The sequence below is a fragment of the Copadichromis virginalis genome, linkage group LG7 (genome assembly GCF_057382275.1).
Source record: "Copadichromis virginalis isolate Kocher_CV1m ecotype Utaka linkage group LG7, C_Virginalis_male_GT1.1, whole genome shotgun sequence".
NCBI classification, from domain to species: Eukaryota; Metazoa; Chordata; class Actinopteri; order Cichliformes; family Cichlidae; genus Copadichromis; species Copadichromis virginalis.
Window position 1 is genome coordinate 34,257,171 of NC_140624.1, and position 16,719 is coordinate 34,273,889.

Here is a 16,719-nt window from a genome sequence, read left to right on the forward strand (position 1 = left end):
GCAACCTATTTGTGAAATCTCACATATGATGAATGGTGTGTGTTTATTTTTTGTCCCCTCTTTCCATGGGTTTGTCCATATATCCGGCACATGCAAAAAGCTCCCACACACACACACCTCAGTGGAATGGTGAAATACATTTTTTCAGACTGTAATAAGGAAGCTTTTGTTTCACTCTGAACACTGATGTAACACCCATACATGCATGACACGACATGATCAGAATGCAGGTGGCGCTCATAAGGAACCATCTCAGGACTCAGGAGTCTGTGTGAAGATGCTGTGCGGAGGGTGACATGCTTCAAATGCAAGGGATTAGATCCTGTAAGGAAGTGAGGTGCTTTTTTGACAGATTTAAATGCACAGCTGCCCCTTTAAATTTAAGATCACTTTCCTCTTTAATGCCTGCAAGATCACATTTCAGTTTAATTCATTCCTGCTCTTGTAGAAAGAAATTCTCTAATTAGAGACACTCTTTCATCCATTTAAATATTCTCATTATATTTAGCATTAATTTATGGCCACATTTCCCAGAAATTCAGTTTCATCTAAATAATTTCCTCTGGGATTGATGTTAATACAGTATTCTGATTCTGATTTAAGATTTTTTTTTTAATTTAATAAACACCAAAATGGCATGACTCTGTAATGAGTCGGCCTCCAACAGGTCAGCAGTGGATGGAGAGGTAATTTAGTCATATTCAGACAGACGGATTTTAAAAAAAAAATCCACATGTGGAAGCTGCACAGTCACATCCTTAACTGTTGACGCTTCTGCTGGGAAAAGTGTCTCGTTATGCACCTTGCTTGAGGGCACTGCAGTAGATATTTAATGCCATCATTTGCATGCCCATGCATGGTAGTTTATAGAAGCTGGGTGACGGGTTATCACCAGAGACAATGACAATCCTTCAGAAGTTGAAGGTTATGTTATTGTGACTAAATCCCTTTCTGTTTTGCTAATTGCCACATTATTGTATCCATTATTACTGCATCCATTATTAACGTATGTAATTACTTATGGTGTAGCAGAGCGACATCATAGATACATGTCATTGTCTATAATTTAATGTCCAAAAAATTGTCGTCTTAGTTTTTTTTTTTAATTTATTTTACTGTTTTTTTTTATTCAATTAACAGACCCCACAAAATGCTTCATATTCTTCTTCTTTCTTATTTTTTATACAGTAACATATTACAACAACCATCGCCTCAATGTTGTAATGTAAACCATCGGATTAAAATAACCCTAAAATTTCGACTGGCACCTGAGGAAAGCATCAAATTTCTAAAAGAAACACTATATTATTGATTTTTTGCCTAGTTAAAATGTTATTTTTTAATTTTAAATATTCACAGCTTAGCTACTGGAAACGTGGATTCACAGTTTTAATTCAATAAATTCTTCCTGGCGCAGAATTTAAAAGTGTTAAAATAATGACTTCAGGGGGAAAAGTATTAAAAAGTTGTTTTTTTTATTGGACATCAAAGAACAGGATGAGCAACACGGAGCTTGAATCAAACGATCACAGCTTTATCTATGCATAGGCTATAGACATCTCTGGAGATATTTAACGATGGTGATGAGCGGCAATAATCATTGTGAGCCCTCAGTTCTTGTTTGAGAACAATCTGTTCGCAGGCTGTTGGTCTCTTTTTCACCTGGATGTCTCCAGATCAGCCCTCAGTGACCCGGTGAGTCTTGAACCATCACGGTCTGCAAAAGTGACACTTGATGATTTTCTTGAAAGCGCTCTGAAAATCTTTGTTGAAGTACGCGTAAATGATGGGGTTCAGTAAAGAGTTGGAGTAGCCCAGCCAGTTAATGACATCCTCTAGCCAGCGGGGCATGTAGCACGACTCCTGGCAGAAAGGCATGACCAGGGCGACGATGAAGAAAGGCAGCCAGCAGAGGATGAAGGTGCCCATGATGATGCCCAAAGTCTTCACCGTTTTGCGCTCCCGTGCCAGCGCGATCTTCCTCTTCGCCTCCGTCGCTTTCTCATGCCTGCTCTCGAAGAGCGGCACGGAGCTCAGGGTGTTGGGCAGCGGCAGGTTGCCTTTGGAGTTGCTGTGAACTTCGATGATCTCCAGAGACTCGCCGTCTTCGGCGTGTCTCACCGCGCCGTTGACACTCGGCAGTGGCCGGGGCTCCACGCTTCTTTTCCAGCTCTTGCCCTGTGCATCTCCTTGGATCTTTTTATGGAAGAGCGCGGGAGAGAGCGCCAGGCAGGAGTCGGACACTTTCTTTTTCTCCGTTTTACGCACCGTCCTCCTGATGCGGAACCGGGCAGCTTTGAATATCCGCCCGTATAAAACCAGCATCAGAGTTAGCGGGATGTAAAAAGCCCCGAAAGTGGAGTATATTGTGTACCAGGGGTCTTGCCTTATCTTACACTGCTTGGGGTTCGCCCTGTCCTCTGCCATGCTGCTGGGCTGGGAGCGCATGATCAGCATAGGCGGCACGGAGATGGAGAACCCCACTAGCCAAGTGACGCTGATGAGGACCGCGGCTCTCCTCGGGGTCCTCTTCTTCATATAGTCTATGGGCTCGGTTATGGCCCAGTATCTGTCCAGAGCGATGGCGCACAGGTGCAGGATGGACGACGTGCAGCATAGCACATCCAGAGAGATGAAGATGTCGCACGGAATCTGCCCGAGAGTCCACCGATTCAAAACCTGGTAGAGCGCCGCCATGGGCAGCACCAGCACCGACACCATCAGGTCCGTGACGGCAAGAGAGCCGATCAGATAGTTGGCGACATTCTGGAGAGAGCGCTCCAGCGCGATTGCTGCAACCACGCACGCGTTCCCAAATATTGCGCACAGGATGAGCGCGCCGAGCAGGAAGGATGTGACCACTTGGTAGCTGAGTTTCACCTCCTCGTCTTCTGGTTTTGGGGCTTTGTTTGAAGAGTTGTCGAGTTGAAGCCAGGCGGTCGTGTTGTTTGTGCCCTCCATCGTTGGGCCACTTCGATGCGACTGGAGAGGTTCTACTCTGCAGAGCGCATGGCACGGGAACACCGTGAAGAGCGCATAGCGGTCAGCTGGTCTGCCGAGAAGTGCAGAGAGGCTGTAAACTGCGAGTGTTGGCTGCTGACGGAGAATGATGCTGCGGTTTTATACCGGTGATGGAAAATGCGTCATTTCTGTGTGAGGCTGTAACAGAGGCATGGTTATGTCTGTTTAGTCCACAGCTCAGGCAGTGAAGATGTAGGAGCTGTGAAAAAAAACACAGTAGTTTCCTTCTACTCCGTGGTCTCCAGACTGCAAGTGGATTAAGATTTATTTATTTATTTATTTATGTAAATTTTATTGAAAAAAGTGGATTTGCTCATTTTTGAATGGCCTAAAATTAAAATCATTTTTTAATTTAAAACTATTTCAGTTATTGTTTCAACTCAATATGAGTTGATATGAAATATGTTTTTCTTCCCGTGTATTTCATTTGTGGCAGTCGTCTGCTTTCAGCACCACGATCAGCGCAGTGCAGTCAATCTGAGATGTCACACTGCCACCCGGCGTTGATTCACTGTCACAACACATAAACAATTATTACATTTTTGTTATCTTAAGCTTCAAACGCCTTCAAAGTAAAATAAAATAAAATAATTAAAAAGTTTGGCCATTGTGCCAGATTGTTGTATTATTATGACACTGTATTATTTTCATTCAGTTGTTCAATGTTAAAAACCAAAAAACGTCAAGAACAATATAAAAAGTACTGCTTTGCTGCACCTCCGAGTAAACGAGCTTTAATGAGAGCCTAAAATCTTTGAGTAATTCCATATTGTTTCCTCTATTTGATTTGGAAAAAATTATGCCATCAATTTAAATAAATATTTAAAAGTAATGAAAGTTTAGCTGGATCTGTGACAGACATAAACATTGGCCAACCAAACAACTTTAACAGGGGGGCATTTTCCCTACATCACTTTTCTGTTCCATTAAAGGCAAAATTAACTTTTATCTTAAGTATCTTTTATGTGTGCTGTTGCACTTACACACTTTGTCCACAAATCAGAGGTTATAAACTCAGATGCACAACTGCAAAATTACATGCAAAACTGGAGTGCAGGATGAGTTCCTGTATAATTAATAAACTCATACATTGTGTCATCTGTGTCACATGTTACATAATGTCAAGTATAAACAAGGATAAACATCCTGCTTTAAATCATAAATGGCCTGCATTAGTATACAACCATTTGCACTCACTGGCCATTTTATTAGGAATACACATGGCAGGAACTTGATGCTTTGACCCATGCAGACATGGTCAAGGTGACCACCTGAAGGTCAAACTGAGCATCAGAATGGGCAATAAATGCAATTTAAGTAACTGTGAAATGTGGAAAGGGTGTTTCTTGATCTGGTTGGTTTTGAGTATTGTAGGTTTATGATTCTTTTGGGGTTTGAATATTGATTTATGGTAAAGCTTTCTATCATTTTTTCTTTTGAGTTTGTTATTATTGCTTCTTGCTTTTTAATTTCTTTTTTATGCTTCTAGTTCTTTGTTTGTCGCTTGATGATGTTAGGTCTCTTTCATGCCCATTCTGTCCAAGCCTCATCTTTGTGTTTTGTCCTTATTTTTTTCTCAGGTGAAGTCAGCTTTTTCTTCATGTTTACCTTTCTGTCCTTGTGTCAGGTTTTGTGGTTTGAGTCCGTGTCTCAGTGTTAGCTTCTGTTTAATTTTGATAATCTCTTGTGTTTTGTATTAAGTTCTTCTTCCCTTGTCTATTCTTCTGTGATTAGCATCAGCTGTGCTCCGACCTGTTTCCTCTTCCTTCATTACCTGGTGTGTAGTGTGTGAATCTGTTCTTTCTTATGTTCTCCCTCTATGTTGTATCCCTCTGTTCCCTGTATTTTTAAGTTTTCCATGTGTTTTGCACCAGCCTTGCTCCATGTATGCTTTGTTCTTAAGCTGAGTTTAAGTTACTCTCCCAAGTTAGTCTCCCAAGTCCTGTGTTTCGGTCTTTACCTGTCACATAGCATTTCATTACAGTTAGCGCCAGATGAGTATTTCAGAAACTGGTGATCTACTGGAATTTTCCTGCAAAACCATGTCTAGGGTTTATAGGGTATGGTTCAAAAGAGAAAATGCTTTGTTGATGCCAGAAATCAGAGAAGAATGGCCAGACTGCTTCAAGCTGATACGACAGTAACTCATGTAACCACTGTATGCAGAAGAGAATTTCTGAATCCAATCAAAGCTTGAAGCGGATGGTCTACATCAGCAGAACACCAGCCAGCTAAGGACAGGAAAGTGAGGTTTCAAAACTGGAAAATGCAAGACTGGAAAAACATCACCTGCTCTGTTAAGTCTTCTGCTGAGACATTCACAGGGTAGGTCAGAATTTTGCATCAACAACATGAAAGCATGGATCCATGCTGCCTTCTATTAAAGCTCTGGGCTGGTGGTGACTTATTTTCTTAGCATACTTTGAGCACTTCTAAAGGACAAAGAGGGTAGCATATTGTGGAAAGGAGAGAAATTTTCTCAATGTGCAAACGTGGATTAATGAAGTCACCACACACGAGAACACCTGGAGTCACAGACAAGAGCAGAAATTCACCGCACTGCAGTTTTTTTAAGTCAAAAAAGGAAACTAGTATTTCTCAAAATCTGACTTTTATAGTTTGTATCCTCAGTCACACTCTTTCCCTCCATTGCTGCTGCAGGACTAAGCTTGATCTTTGTGTGCGCTGCAGCGTGAGCGTTTAAGTCTGTCATTACAAAACTAAGAATCTCTATGTTTTACTCATAGATGTAAAAACATATCAGTAGATTTCATCTGAGGGGACACAATGACCTTACTGGACTCCCAAGGCCAACCCATAAAAGTAACATAACACTGTGTTTAGCTGTTAAACAAAATCAGTTTTATTTTGTGATTTACAAATGAAATTGTTAAAGAATAAATTAACATCCCGCAAGTCTGGTGACTGCTTATTCCTCAGGCTCAGAGTTAAATATAGTTTGGTATTTTCGAATTATTTGTTGTTGTTATTTTAATTGATCTATTTAAAATTTAGTTCAGTTCCATTTTAGTTTTTGTTTGACAATGTTGGGTTTTTAGTTTAGTATTTGTTAGTTTCTGTCTTTCCAATTATTGCTGTGTGCAATGACGTGTCATAGTTAAGATTAGTACAGGTATTATTAGAATAACAAATTGTTTGAACGTGTGTCATACTATTATAAACATCCAGAGTCTCAGTAAACTTGTCTTTCAGTGACTCATCAGGCAACTTGTAATGTTTTTTAACCAAACTAAAAATTACTTAAAGATCTGTCCTCTATATTTTCATTTTATTTTAGTTTACAAGTTCTCTTTTTTTTTTATTCAAGTCCAGATTTTATTTGTGTTTAACGAAAATTGTACTGATCTGTACAATGTAGCTTGCCGTCACCAGTGTGTGTTTGTGAATGGGTGAATGACTGAATGTAGTGTAAAGCGCTTTGGGGTCCTCAGGGACTAAGTAAAGCGCTATACAAATTCAACTCCATTTACCATGAAGTTGAAGCGACAGCAGCGGCCTTTACGGTCCTTTTTGGCCCATTAGACGTCCCGTTGAGCACTTTTCATGACGTCACCGAGCTATTTAAACTCAAGAGAAATATTTTGTTTTCTTAGCGTAGCCGTGTTTACCTAGCAAATACGTCTGTCTTAAAGGTAAGCTTATTTTATTTTTATAGTTGTCGAAATGTTCTTCGTTGTATTTGGACCGTAGCCGTTGTCGTTTAATAGGGCTCAGTAGCTAACTAGCGACTCATTTTATTGTTTTACTTGAATTGTGTTTTTCTTATTTCATCGAAACCGTTAACTTTAAACTATGCACGTTAAGCGAAAACCCGTAATTTTGCCCTCGTAGTTTAAACATCGATAGTGAGAAGTTTGGTTGTCCCAGGCTGATGTGTGTGTTGTGCACGCCAGCGTGCCTGTAGAGTGTCCTTTATTATTTTAGTGACTATTTAGATTCTTTGGAGCCGCAAAACACCTGTGAGCGTTAAAAAAATAACGTTAAATAAGAAATACTTACTACCACTAAAGTTTGCAAATTGCTGTGGTACAGCATCCAAAACATGAAAAGGCCACATGGCTCAACATAGCAAACATTATAACAGAACTACATAAAATAAAAAATACAATAAAGCTAATTTATACAAGAGCTTAAAAAAACCCCTCTAAAGACACATTAAGGAGTTAAATCTAGAATAACTAGCACGTATAGTGCTATGAGGCGGTAACGATACTTTCTGTACAGGGAGTGCAGAATTATTAGGCAAATGAGTGTTTTGTCCACATCATCCTCTTCATGCATGTTGTCTTACTCCAAGCTGTATAGGCTCGAAAGCCTACTACCAATTAAGCATATTAGGTGATGTGCATCTCTGTAATGAGAAGGGGTGTGGCCTAATGACATCAACACCCTATATCAGGTGTGCATAATTATTAGGCAACGTCCTTTCCTTTGGCAAAATGGGTCAAAAGAAGGACTTGACAGGCTCAGAAAAGTCAAAAATAGTGAGATATCTTGCAGAGGGATGCAGCAGTCTCAAAATTGCAAAGCTTCTGAAGCGTGATCATCGAACAATCAAGCGTTTCATTCAAAATAGTCAACAGGGTCGCAAGAAGCGTGTGGAAAAACCAAGGCGCAAAATAACTGCCCATGAACTGAGAAAAGTCAAGCGTGCAGCTGCCAAGATGCCACTTGCCACCAGTTTGGCCATATTTCAGAGCTGCAACATCACTGGAGTGCCCAAAAGCACAAGGTGTGCAATACTCAGAGACATGGCCAAGGTAAGAAAGGCTGAAAGACGACCACCACTGAACAAGACACACAAGCTGAAACGTCAAGACTGGGCCAAGAAATATCTCAAGACTGATTTTTCTAAGGTTTTATGGACTGATGAAATGAGAGTGAGTCTTGATGGGCCAGATGGATGGGCCCGTGGCTGGATTGTTAAAGGGCAGAGAGCTCCAGTCCGACTCAGACGCCAGCAAGGTGGAGGTGGAGTACTGGTTTGGACTGGTATCATCAAAGATGAGCTTGTGGGGCCTTTTCGGGTTGAGGATGGAGTCAAGCTCAACTCCCAGTCCTACTGCCAGTTTCTGGAAGACACCTTCTTCAAGCAGTGGTACAGGAAGAAGTCTGCATCCTTCAAGAAAAACATGATTTTCATGCAGGACAATGCTCCATCACACGCGTCCAAGTACTCCACAGCGTGGCTGGCAAGAAAGGGTATAAAAGAAGAAAAACTAATGACATGGCCACCTTGTTCACCTGATCTGAACCCCATTGAGAACCTGTGGTCCATCATCAAATGTGAGATTTACAAGGAGGGAAAACAGTACACCTCTCTGAACAGTGTCTGGGAGGCTGTGGTTGCTGCTGCACGCAATGTTGATGGTGAACAGATCAAAACACTGACATAATCCATGGATGGCAGGCTTTTGAGTGTCCTTGCAAAGAAAGGTGGCTATATTGGTCGCTGATTTGTTTTTGTTTTGTTTTTGAATGTCAGAAATGTATATTTGTGAATGTGGAGATGTTATATTGGTTTCACTGGTAAAAATAAATAATTGAAATGGGTATATATTTGTTTTTTGTTAAGTTGCCTAATAATTATGCACAGTAATAGTCACCTGCACACACAGATATCCCCCTAAAATAGCTAAAACTAAAAACAAACTAAAAACTACTTCCACAAACATTCAGCTTTGATATTAATGAGTTTTTTGGGTTCATTGAGAACATGGTTGTTGTTCAATAATAAAATTATTCCTCAAAAATACAACTTGCCTAATAATTCTGCACTCCCTGTAGTGTTCATCTCCAGTAGGTGGTGTAGAGGGTTATCAGATCAATAGCTCACCTTTTGATCACCTCTTTGTCAGCTGATGAAAGAATCCATGTAATCTGTTGAGAATAGATTCCTTAATGTACATCAAAGTTAAAGAGAACATAGTTGTGATTGCTTGCAATGGTAATAAAAGGATTGTGCAAAACATGGAAACATCTCAGCGCGATCTCTACCAGGACCAAAAGAATCTCAGAGACTGATGTTGTCTCACCAAATCCATGTGACAATAAGTGTTTTGATTTTTGAAACATCTCATGTCCAGGATTCATCACATTGCTTCTCAGTGCTCAGATTAACGTCCCTGTCAATCCAAAAAGTCCTGAAGGTGAGTGAAGTCGCACTTTAGTTAACTGTAAAACCCTTGTTCATCCAAATGCTTAACAATCCTTCTGATGACTGCTGTAACACCTCCAGCACCTTCCAGGATTACAGGCCTAGCTTTAAGTGAGTTTAACTTTGCACCTTAAATACTAAACAGTAATATCCACGTATTTGCTGCAAACTATAAATTTATTTTTTTATCATCAAAATGAAACAGCTGTGGACCACATGGAGCCTATATCTATTTGCATGTGTAGGCTACTTCCAAAGGTAGTAGCTTTAAAATGATTTGAGCCACTTCAGATCCTATCTGGATCCACATCATCAAGCGATTGAACTAATTGATTTCCAGCCTCCAACTTCCGACTCAGAAATCAATCTCTGTACATGTGGTTTTCCTAATGCCTCTGGAAGAGAGATGGGAGGAGGACTCTTCAAACAACCAATTGTTTGTATTCACAGCTGATTATTTCAGCTGACAGTTTGAATGTCCAAATATTTTTGTCATTAGTTTTGTTTTTTTTGTCCTTTTATTTGAGAGTCAGGACCAGTGCAGGTGAGTTCATCATTATGCATTGACAGCCTTTGTCACCATGTACAGATGAAGGACCCACTGCAGGAAAATATGCAGAGATCCATGCTGCGCTGCAGGAAGTGTCGGAAAAGCATCATAGACTCAACATGTTTTTTAACGGTAACAGTTTATTTTAAAATCCTAAATGTGTTTTCTTTCATTAACTTCATAGTTTACTTTAGGAGACGTTTTATGGTATTTGATTGGGAAATTAATGTGTGACAGAAGCTAAAACAAAACTCACAAAAAAGCAAATTTGGCCCAGTCTTTTAATGTGGCTTCAGTTCATTGAGGTTTATGGACCAGACCTCAAACTAATAGAGCTCTAGTCCACAGATGTACAGAGGAGTTCATGGTCGACCCAATAACTAAAGGTGCTTAGGTCCCATGGCTGCAAAACAAGCCCAAATCATCACCACCTCCACCACTGGACTGTAGAAAGTCGTGTGAAAACATCCTTTCTCACATGGCACTAACTGGCTATCAGTACCTGAGAAGCTGTTTTTTTTTTTTTTTTCATGTAAACCGTCTCGGCTGTCTGTGTGTTTTTTGCTTTGGAGCAGATTCCGTACACAGATGAAGCCTCTGCTGATGTTTGCAGTATTTGGCACCTCGATGTTGACATATTGCCAGAGTGGATTTTGACCTCAGTTCACCAAGTGAGTGTGACCCGTGTGAACAAAGATAATATGTCAACATTTTTATTTAGTTATTTATTTATTTTTTTTAAAGCTGTGTTGACTGTTATTGTTGGAAGAGGAGCAAGAAACTGAAAAAAGTTAATCTTTAAGCTTTGTTCCTTTGGTGTCCCCAGACCCAGTGGACTGCTGGAAAACTCAACTGCCAGAATTGTAGAGCTCGCCTGGGAGGCTTCAACTTCATTAATCGCAGTCAGTGTCCCTGTGGCACTGACGCCTCCATTCACTTCAGCAAAAGCCGCCTGGATTACGACCACAAGCACTCCATCCTGATGGGCCAGCCTTTAAGGTCGAGGCTCAACAGGGGACAGATGGACATTTCTCAGAATCACGAGGAGAGGGCTGAGTTTAGCACGACTACACTGGATAGATTTCAGGATTTTAACTGTGCTGCTACAATGCCCCATGAGAGTCCTATGGAGGCCTCAAATCCACAAACTGATGGGCGAACTCCTGTAGAAAGAGAAAATGCTCGCTGGAAGAGTGTGCCAGCTTTCTGTGGTCGTGATTTTTACCCTGATGTTGTCTCACATCCTGCAAGCGAGCAGCTTCACACAGATGGTGAAGCCTCTTCATCTGTTTCTGAGGGTACCCAGCCGCCTCTGGATCAGCATCTCCTGCTAACAGAGGAGGGTGTTGAGTCTTCTGTAGAGACTGCAGCTCTCTGCGACGAGGTCTCTGATCCTGCTGTGTTTCTCAGGAGATGGATCTCTGACAGTGTCTCTGAGCATGAAGAAGAACCAGTGGTATATTCATTTTTATTTATTTATTTTCTCTCTGTTTGGATTTATTGTAAACTATCTTTAACCTGCCAGACCACGTGATTACGTGTGAGTACAGAGTAGTAGAAGTAATGGTCAAGTGAATTCTCGACTCTGTTACTGACTTTCATCCCAAAACCACACTGAGTATTTCCAGTGTTCAGAATGCATCTGAATTTGGGAGGGGGGGGGCTGAAACCTTGGCAAGGTTATTTCCCATTTTCAGTCTAACTTAGCAGCCAAGAGAGTTTTAAGGCACGGTTAACCTCATTCTCATATAGCAATGTATGCTGTAGCCTACCATAGCTGGTGGGCAGATAACTTCCAAAGTGAGCAGCAAAGTGGTCCAATGGGATTGTCACCTACAGCAAGAAGGTCCTGGGTTCAAATCCAATGACTAGGACCTCTGTGCGAGGTTTGCATGTTTTCCCCATGTCTGCGTGCTCTGGCTTCCTCCCACACTCCATAGACCAGCATATTGGGTTAAACTGTGATTCTAACTTGGCTGTAAGTGTGAATGTGGTTGTTTTTCTCTCCAAGTTAACTCTGTGACAGATTGATGACCCTGTGTTCCCAACCTCTTGCCCCCTGATAGACAGCCCAAACTTGTGGTTAAACTGTCTGCTTGCATACCAGTGGGAAAAAAAATTCACTAGCTGATAGATTCTGTTGTTTGAGCTGCTAAATAAGTGACGTGTGTGTTATTGTCTCAGCCTCAAACCTGTCGGCTCCCCACCCTCAAACAGCCTTAGCAAAAAAGAGAAGAACCATATGAAGAGTGTGAGACTGAAACAAAGGAGGAGAGAGAGAGATGGCTGCAACACCAGAATGAGAAAGCACTGGTGAGAGAGCAAGGTTCACACTGAGTTAGTGTCAGTATGAAGGATGCGATCAAGTGGCAGCTGCTGTGGCTGAAAAAGGAAGCCAACATGGAAGTGCTGAAAACTGCAGCTTCTCCAATGATTCCTTCGTTCTAGCTCAAAAAGCAGGGCAGTCCCCATTATCATGGTAAAATACCCCAAAACATTACAGCATAAAAAATCTGTTTGGCACAGAATGGGGGCTTTGGCCTCTGTGGATAGTTTTCCCTTCATAACAACTCTATTTTAAGACTGAAACTTGAGGCTGTGGCTGCTTTATTTGATGGGGCTGATAGCTCTGCTGGACTTCACCTAAGTGTTTGTATGTTGGTGACTTTTAGATGCATTTTAATAAAATGATCTGATTTGGCTTGCTGTGTATAGATGGAAGACCAAATGCATGAAGGCCGTGCTTCAGTTGTGGTTAGCGAAAATCCAGTGTTTTAGTAGTCTGCTGTTTGGCACTAATCAGCTGAAGTGCGTTTCCCTGTGGTGTGCAAAAGTCTGTGAACTGAAGTGACATGGTAAAGAAGAGTGTGCCAAAATTCCTCCACAATGATGTGAGAGACTGAGTCATACAGAAAATCATTACTTAAAGTTGCTGTTGAAGGTGGTTCTAGATGTTGTTGAATCACGGAGTGTAGTTTTTCATATGACTGCCTGGAGTCCTGTGAAAACCTTCAGACATAACTGTATCCGTAAGTGTAGAAAAACACTATATAAGAACCAGTGCAGTTACCATATGCATGTAATAATGAGCAGGACTTAAATTATTTTAGATACAAGATTCAAAATGTGATCTGGGCAGTTTCTCCTCCAAAGTATGCTTGTAGAAGCGTTTTTTCCCTCCGCCGTTTGGGACCAAAAAATAAAAACTCGGATGTTTATGTCCAGGCTGAACATGTGAGAGTTTTGCTGCTGGATGATGATGATGATGAGGAGGAGGAGCACCAGGAGAACAGGGAGAACCTCACCTGTGCTGTCTGTCTGGATGTCTACTTCAGTCCTCACAGAAGTCAGCCCTGTGGTCATGTCTTCTGTGAGCCATGTCTTCGCGCACATGCCATGAACAGTGGAAATGACAAGACCACCTGCCCTCTCTGCCGGGATGTCATCTTATACACCAACTTACAAACTGGTACGTTTGTTAATTCGCTCTTTGTGTTCAGAATAGCAAACATTTTCTGGTGAGGATATGCTCTTTAGTTCGTCCCCTGTTCTGTCTTCTTCAGAGCTCGATCAAAGGGCAAAAACCTTTTTCCCAAAACTTTACAAGGCTCGCAAGTGTGAATTTGAGGCTTCGCCGTGTGCATCATGGCCTCTGCCTGAAGGTGAGAAGCTTTGCTGTTTAGTTTAATTTGTTTTTATTTGACTAGGAAGTGTTTCCAGTGTAATACTGTGACAGAAAAGTCTGGATTATCCCGTTTCTGTGAAGGTTGACAAAAGCAAAAATGCATGAAGTAGTTTTCAATCTCAGCTCACATTGCATCAGGACCTTGGTTCTGAGGAAGCAATAAATGGTATTGCTTTATCGCCTTGCTTTAGTGTCTGTAGGGTATTTTATCTTTACACAGCTGGTTGTAAACTGTTAAAACAATAACTGAAACTGGAGTTAAAATCGATATAGTTAGGTTTGCAAACCAGACAGAGCATTCCTCCACTTAAAAGCTTTTAGTCTCTTATGGTGGATAGATGATTCAATTTTATTTATACAGCACCAAATCACAACATCAGTCACCTCAAGGTGCTTTATATTGTAAAATAGACGCTACAATAATACTGCCTGTGATAACTGTGACACCCAGAGAAAGAAGCATCAGAACTTAAAGTTTTGGAATGGGACCAGTTCTGATTTGACAATAGATATTTATGTCTTTGGGAAATATATAATTTTTAATTCTTTAAATGTAACACACTTATGTACACTTGGGGTTGTGATACATGTATGTATTCACTTGAACCCCTTAGTTGTGTGCCTGAGGTGACCATATTGGAGTTACTCCCTCTTACTCACAAACAAATCCAAGAGAAGATGACATTGTGTGAAACTGAGGAGTGTGTGGAGCAGTCTGAAGCCTGAGCTTCTGGTTTCTCGATCAGGGCATAAAACCATAATTATGTTTGTTTTGAGATCATGATTATTTACCACTATTATGGTCACTTTTTTCCCTTGAGCTTTAATTAAAATTCAAATGAAATATACTCAAAATGTTAATAAATAAATGAACTAAACCTTTCACAGCAGCCTGGCAACGAGTGAATCTGGACTTTCATGGAGAAACAAGAGTAAAAGAAAAGTTTGCTGAAGGGCAAAAGGAGTAAATTATTGAACAGAATGCAGTTCAGTTCACTCATTTTGTTTTAATACTTGTTATAAATCCAAATTAATTACTCGGATAACCTCTATTATTTTTACATGTTCAGACATGTCATGTCTAATGTGAGTATCTAGCACTGGCACAATCATAGAACCTAAAATAAGGAAAAAACCTGAGTCCCATTAAAAAAATGTCTGGTTTTCTAACTTGAATTCTTTATGTAGAGCTCCTTATGTTATTGCAGAGCAAAAGTAAAGGAAAGAAACTGATGAGAGATTGAAGGATTTGATGGTTGTGAATAGACTCAGGCAGAATTACCAGATGAAGGTTTCTGGCTGAGGAAATGATGTGTAGTGCGCTTATCTGCCGAATGAATTGAATATTTTCATATGTTTGTTTCATCTAAAAGCTAATCATTGTTTTATAGGTTTAATATTCTTCCACTTTATAAAATTCTGCTCTTATCAAAGGTTTATTTGTATTTGGAGAAATTTTTTTCCCCGTTAAACATGTATCACTTTGTAAAATATAAAATTTGTATTTCTGTTGTTTAAAAGAATAACATTTTGAACCTCGGCACAAATAATGACATTACACACAAATTTTGATTGGTCATTAAATGTGGAACATTTCATCTCTTTCTCATTAGGTATCAGAGACGAAGATTTTCCCGTGCTTCATTTTTACGGAGTGCAATTGGGCCACATTTTGTTAAAGATATTTTTTGTCATCAGCTGCATCCTGTGCTGTGTTCTAGTGTTCCTCTGTTTTATCCTATTCCTCTGCTGTTTTAGACCTTATGGTCTAATTGCATCGTTTCTTCCAGATTAGGCCTACTGAATCGCATGTCGGATGTTAATAGAGTCCGGGAATACCTCTGAAACAACAGAGGGCATGTGAGACATTTGCAGAAATTGTTGAGAAAAGTTTATAGTATTGAGTGTGATTAGGGTTTAATAACTACCTAATTACTTGAAAAATCTTCAGTCTGATGATTTTTGTCCTGCTAACATAACAAAGCACAGAACTGCAAAACTGAGCTTCTTGTGTCGTGTTCACTAAGGTCACTTGACAGCAATTTGAATTTTGAATGCCATATTTCTTAAATTCAAAGGTGCCAAGCTTTGAGGCATCACCTGAAAACGACCGTATCAGTGTTTTTATTTTTTTCAATCATCTGCTGAAAACTGTTTCATAGGTCTTTAATTTCTGTCCGTCATGTTTCACAACGTATGGATGTGAAAAAAATTGAATGTAAGTACATATCCTTGACTTATGTACACTTTATCCAAACTGTGAAGCACTTTGTGTTTTCAAAAGTGCCATCCAAAGATCTTGCTGCTGTTCCATTTTCTGTATCAAATGTACAGAGACACGCTGCTTCTGTGAAATGTAATCCATACCAGGAGTCTCAATAAAGGTTAGCTGGCTGATTTTTGGTTGAAAATGTGTTTTTATTTATGGTTTTTAACTCATTGGAAAATGCTAAACTATAATAACTGCTCGGTACACCTGTTTTGGGCACTTTCTCTCATTCTTCTCAGAACCTCTCAAGTTTGACGGGGAGCGCTGGTGCACAGCCGTTTTCAGATCAGTCGAGTTAGTCTGGGCCCTGACTGGACCACTTAAGGGCGCTCACAGAGTGGGCCCAAAGCCCCTCCTTTGTCTCTCTTTACCCAGCTAAATCAGCAAACACCTGGTCAGGAGCAGGTTTTAAATTGTGGTTTAAAAATGGCTGAAGCACCATGTAATTAAATGATTAAAATTCTCTGCTGCCGCAATGTCGTTCTTTAGTAAAACCACGATATAAAGCACAAAATGTGCATTGCATAGTTGCATGCAATAATGTGGTGATGGAGAAAATCTATACATGTTCTTATACTTGATTCTAATCTAAATCAGTATCTGCTGACAAAGAAAGCCCTAAATCACCACATTAATGTTTTTCTGTCCCAGTATATTTTGCGTTTTACTGTTACGTTTGTTTTATTCATTTCAGATTTTTATCATCATCTAACTGTGAGTCTGATTGGCGCAGGCAGTACTCGGAGAGCATTTTGGTCAGAAGTCACATGACCTTGATATTTGAGTATACATGGCGCCTGCAGCAGAGAGCCTGGTTTAACAGATAAAGTTGATAACCACCATAATGATGCTGGTTATTTCACACTGGGGTCTGAGGTTGCATCAAGCTAGCTTAAAGCACAGGAAGCTGTAATCTAGCCATCAAGTGTCTGTATTTTGAAGCCTAGTTTCTTTACATACATGACATAACAGTAAAAAAGATGGATGAAGTTACATGATTCATTCATTCAAGTCAT

The 16,719-nt window shown here is 40.3% G+C and overlaps 2 protein-coding genes across 4 annotated transcripts; one reads left to right on the plus strand and one right to left on the minus strand.

Annotated features, from left to right (window-relative positions):
• Positions 1-1,451: 1,451 nt before the first annotated feature.
• htr1ab (5-hydroxytryptamine (serotonin) receptor 1A b) lies at positions 1,452-3,081 on the minus strand. The gene has a single exon (XM_085465199.1). It carries the CDS (start codon positions 2,959-2,961, stop codon positions 1,711-1,713), a length of 1,251 nt encoding a protein of 416 aa, XP_085321325.1. The 5' UTR covers positions 2,962-3,081; the 3' UTR covers positions 1,452-1,710.
• Positions 3,082-6,571: 3,490 nt separating this feature from the next.
• Positions 6,572-15,831, plus strand: LOC146705478 (E3 ubiquitin-protein ligase RNF180-like). Of its 3 annotated transcripts, XM_085463153.1 has the most exons (8): positions 6,572-6,674; positions 9,129-9,191; positions 9,789-9,881; positions 10,325-10,420; positions 10,576-11,205; positions 12,975-13,218; positions 13,313-13,411; positions 15,048-15,831. In XM_085463153.1, exons 3-8 carry the CDS (start codon positions 9,789-9,791, stop codon positions 15,227-15,229), a joined length of 1,344 nt encoding a protein of 447 aa, XP_085319279.1. In that variant the 5' UTR covers positions 6,572-6,674; positions 9,129-9,191; the 3' UTR covers positions 15,230-15,831. The 3 variants fall into 3 exon arrangements, with proteins under 3 accessions (XP_085319279.1, XP_085319278.1, XP_085319276.1); XM_085463152.1 differs by lacking the exon at positions 9,129-9,191; XM_085463150.1 differs by lacking the exon at positions 6,572-6,674 and having other exon boundaries at positions 9,112-9,191.
• Positions 15,832-16,719: the final 888 nt, after the last annotated feature.

Bases quoted from the DNA above. Each gene is read 5' to 3' on its own strand.
- htr1ab (XM_085465199.1), bottom strand. From the start codon at position 2,961: ATGGAGGGCACAAACAACACGACCGCCTGGCTTCAACTCGACAACTCT.
- LOC146705478 (XM_085463153.1), top strand. From the start codon at position 9,789: ATGAAGGACCCACTGCAGGAAAATATGCAGAGATCCATGCTGCGCTGC. The intron at 13,219-13,312 runs GTACGTTTGTTA...TGTCTTCTTCAG, and splicing joins ATACACCAACTTACAAACTG to AGCTCGATCAAAGGGCAAAA. The intron at 13,412-15,047 runs GTGAGAAGCTTT...CTTTCTCATTAG, and splicing joins ATCATGGCCTCTGCCTGAAG to GTATCAGAGACGAAGATTTT.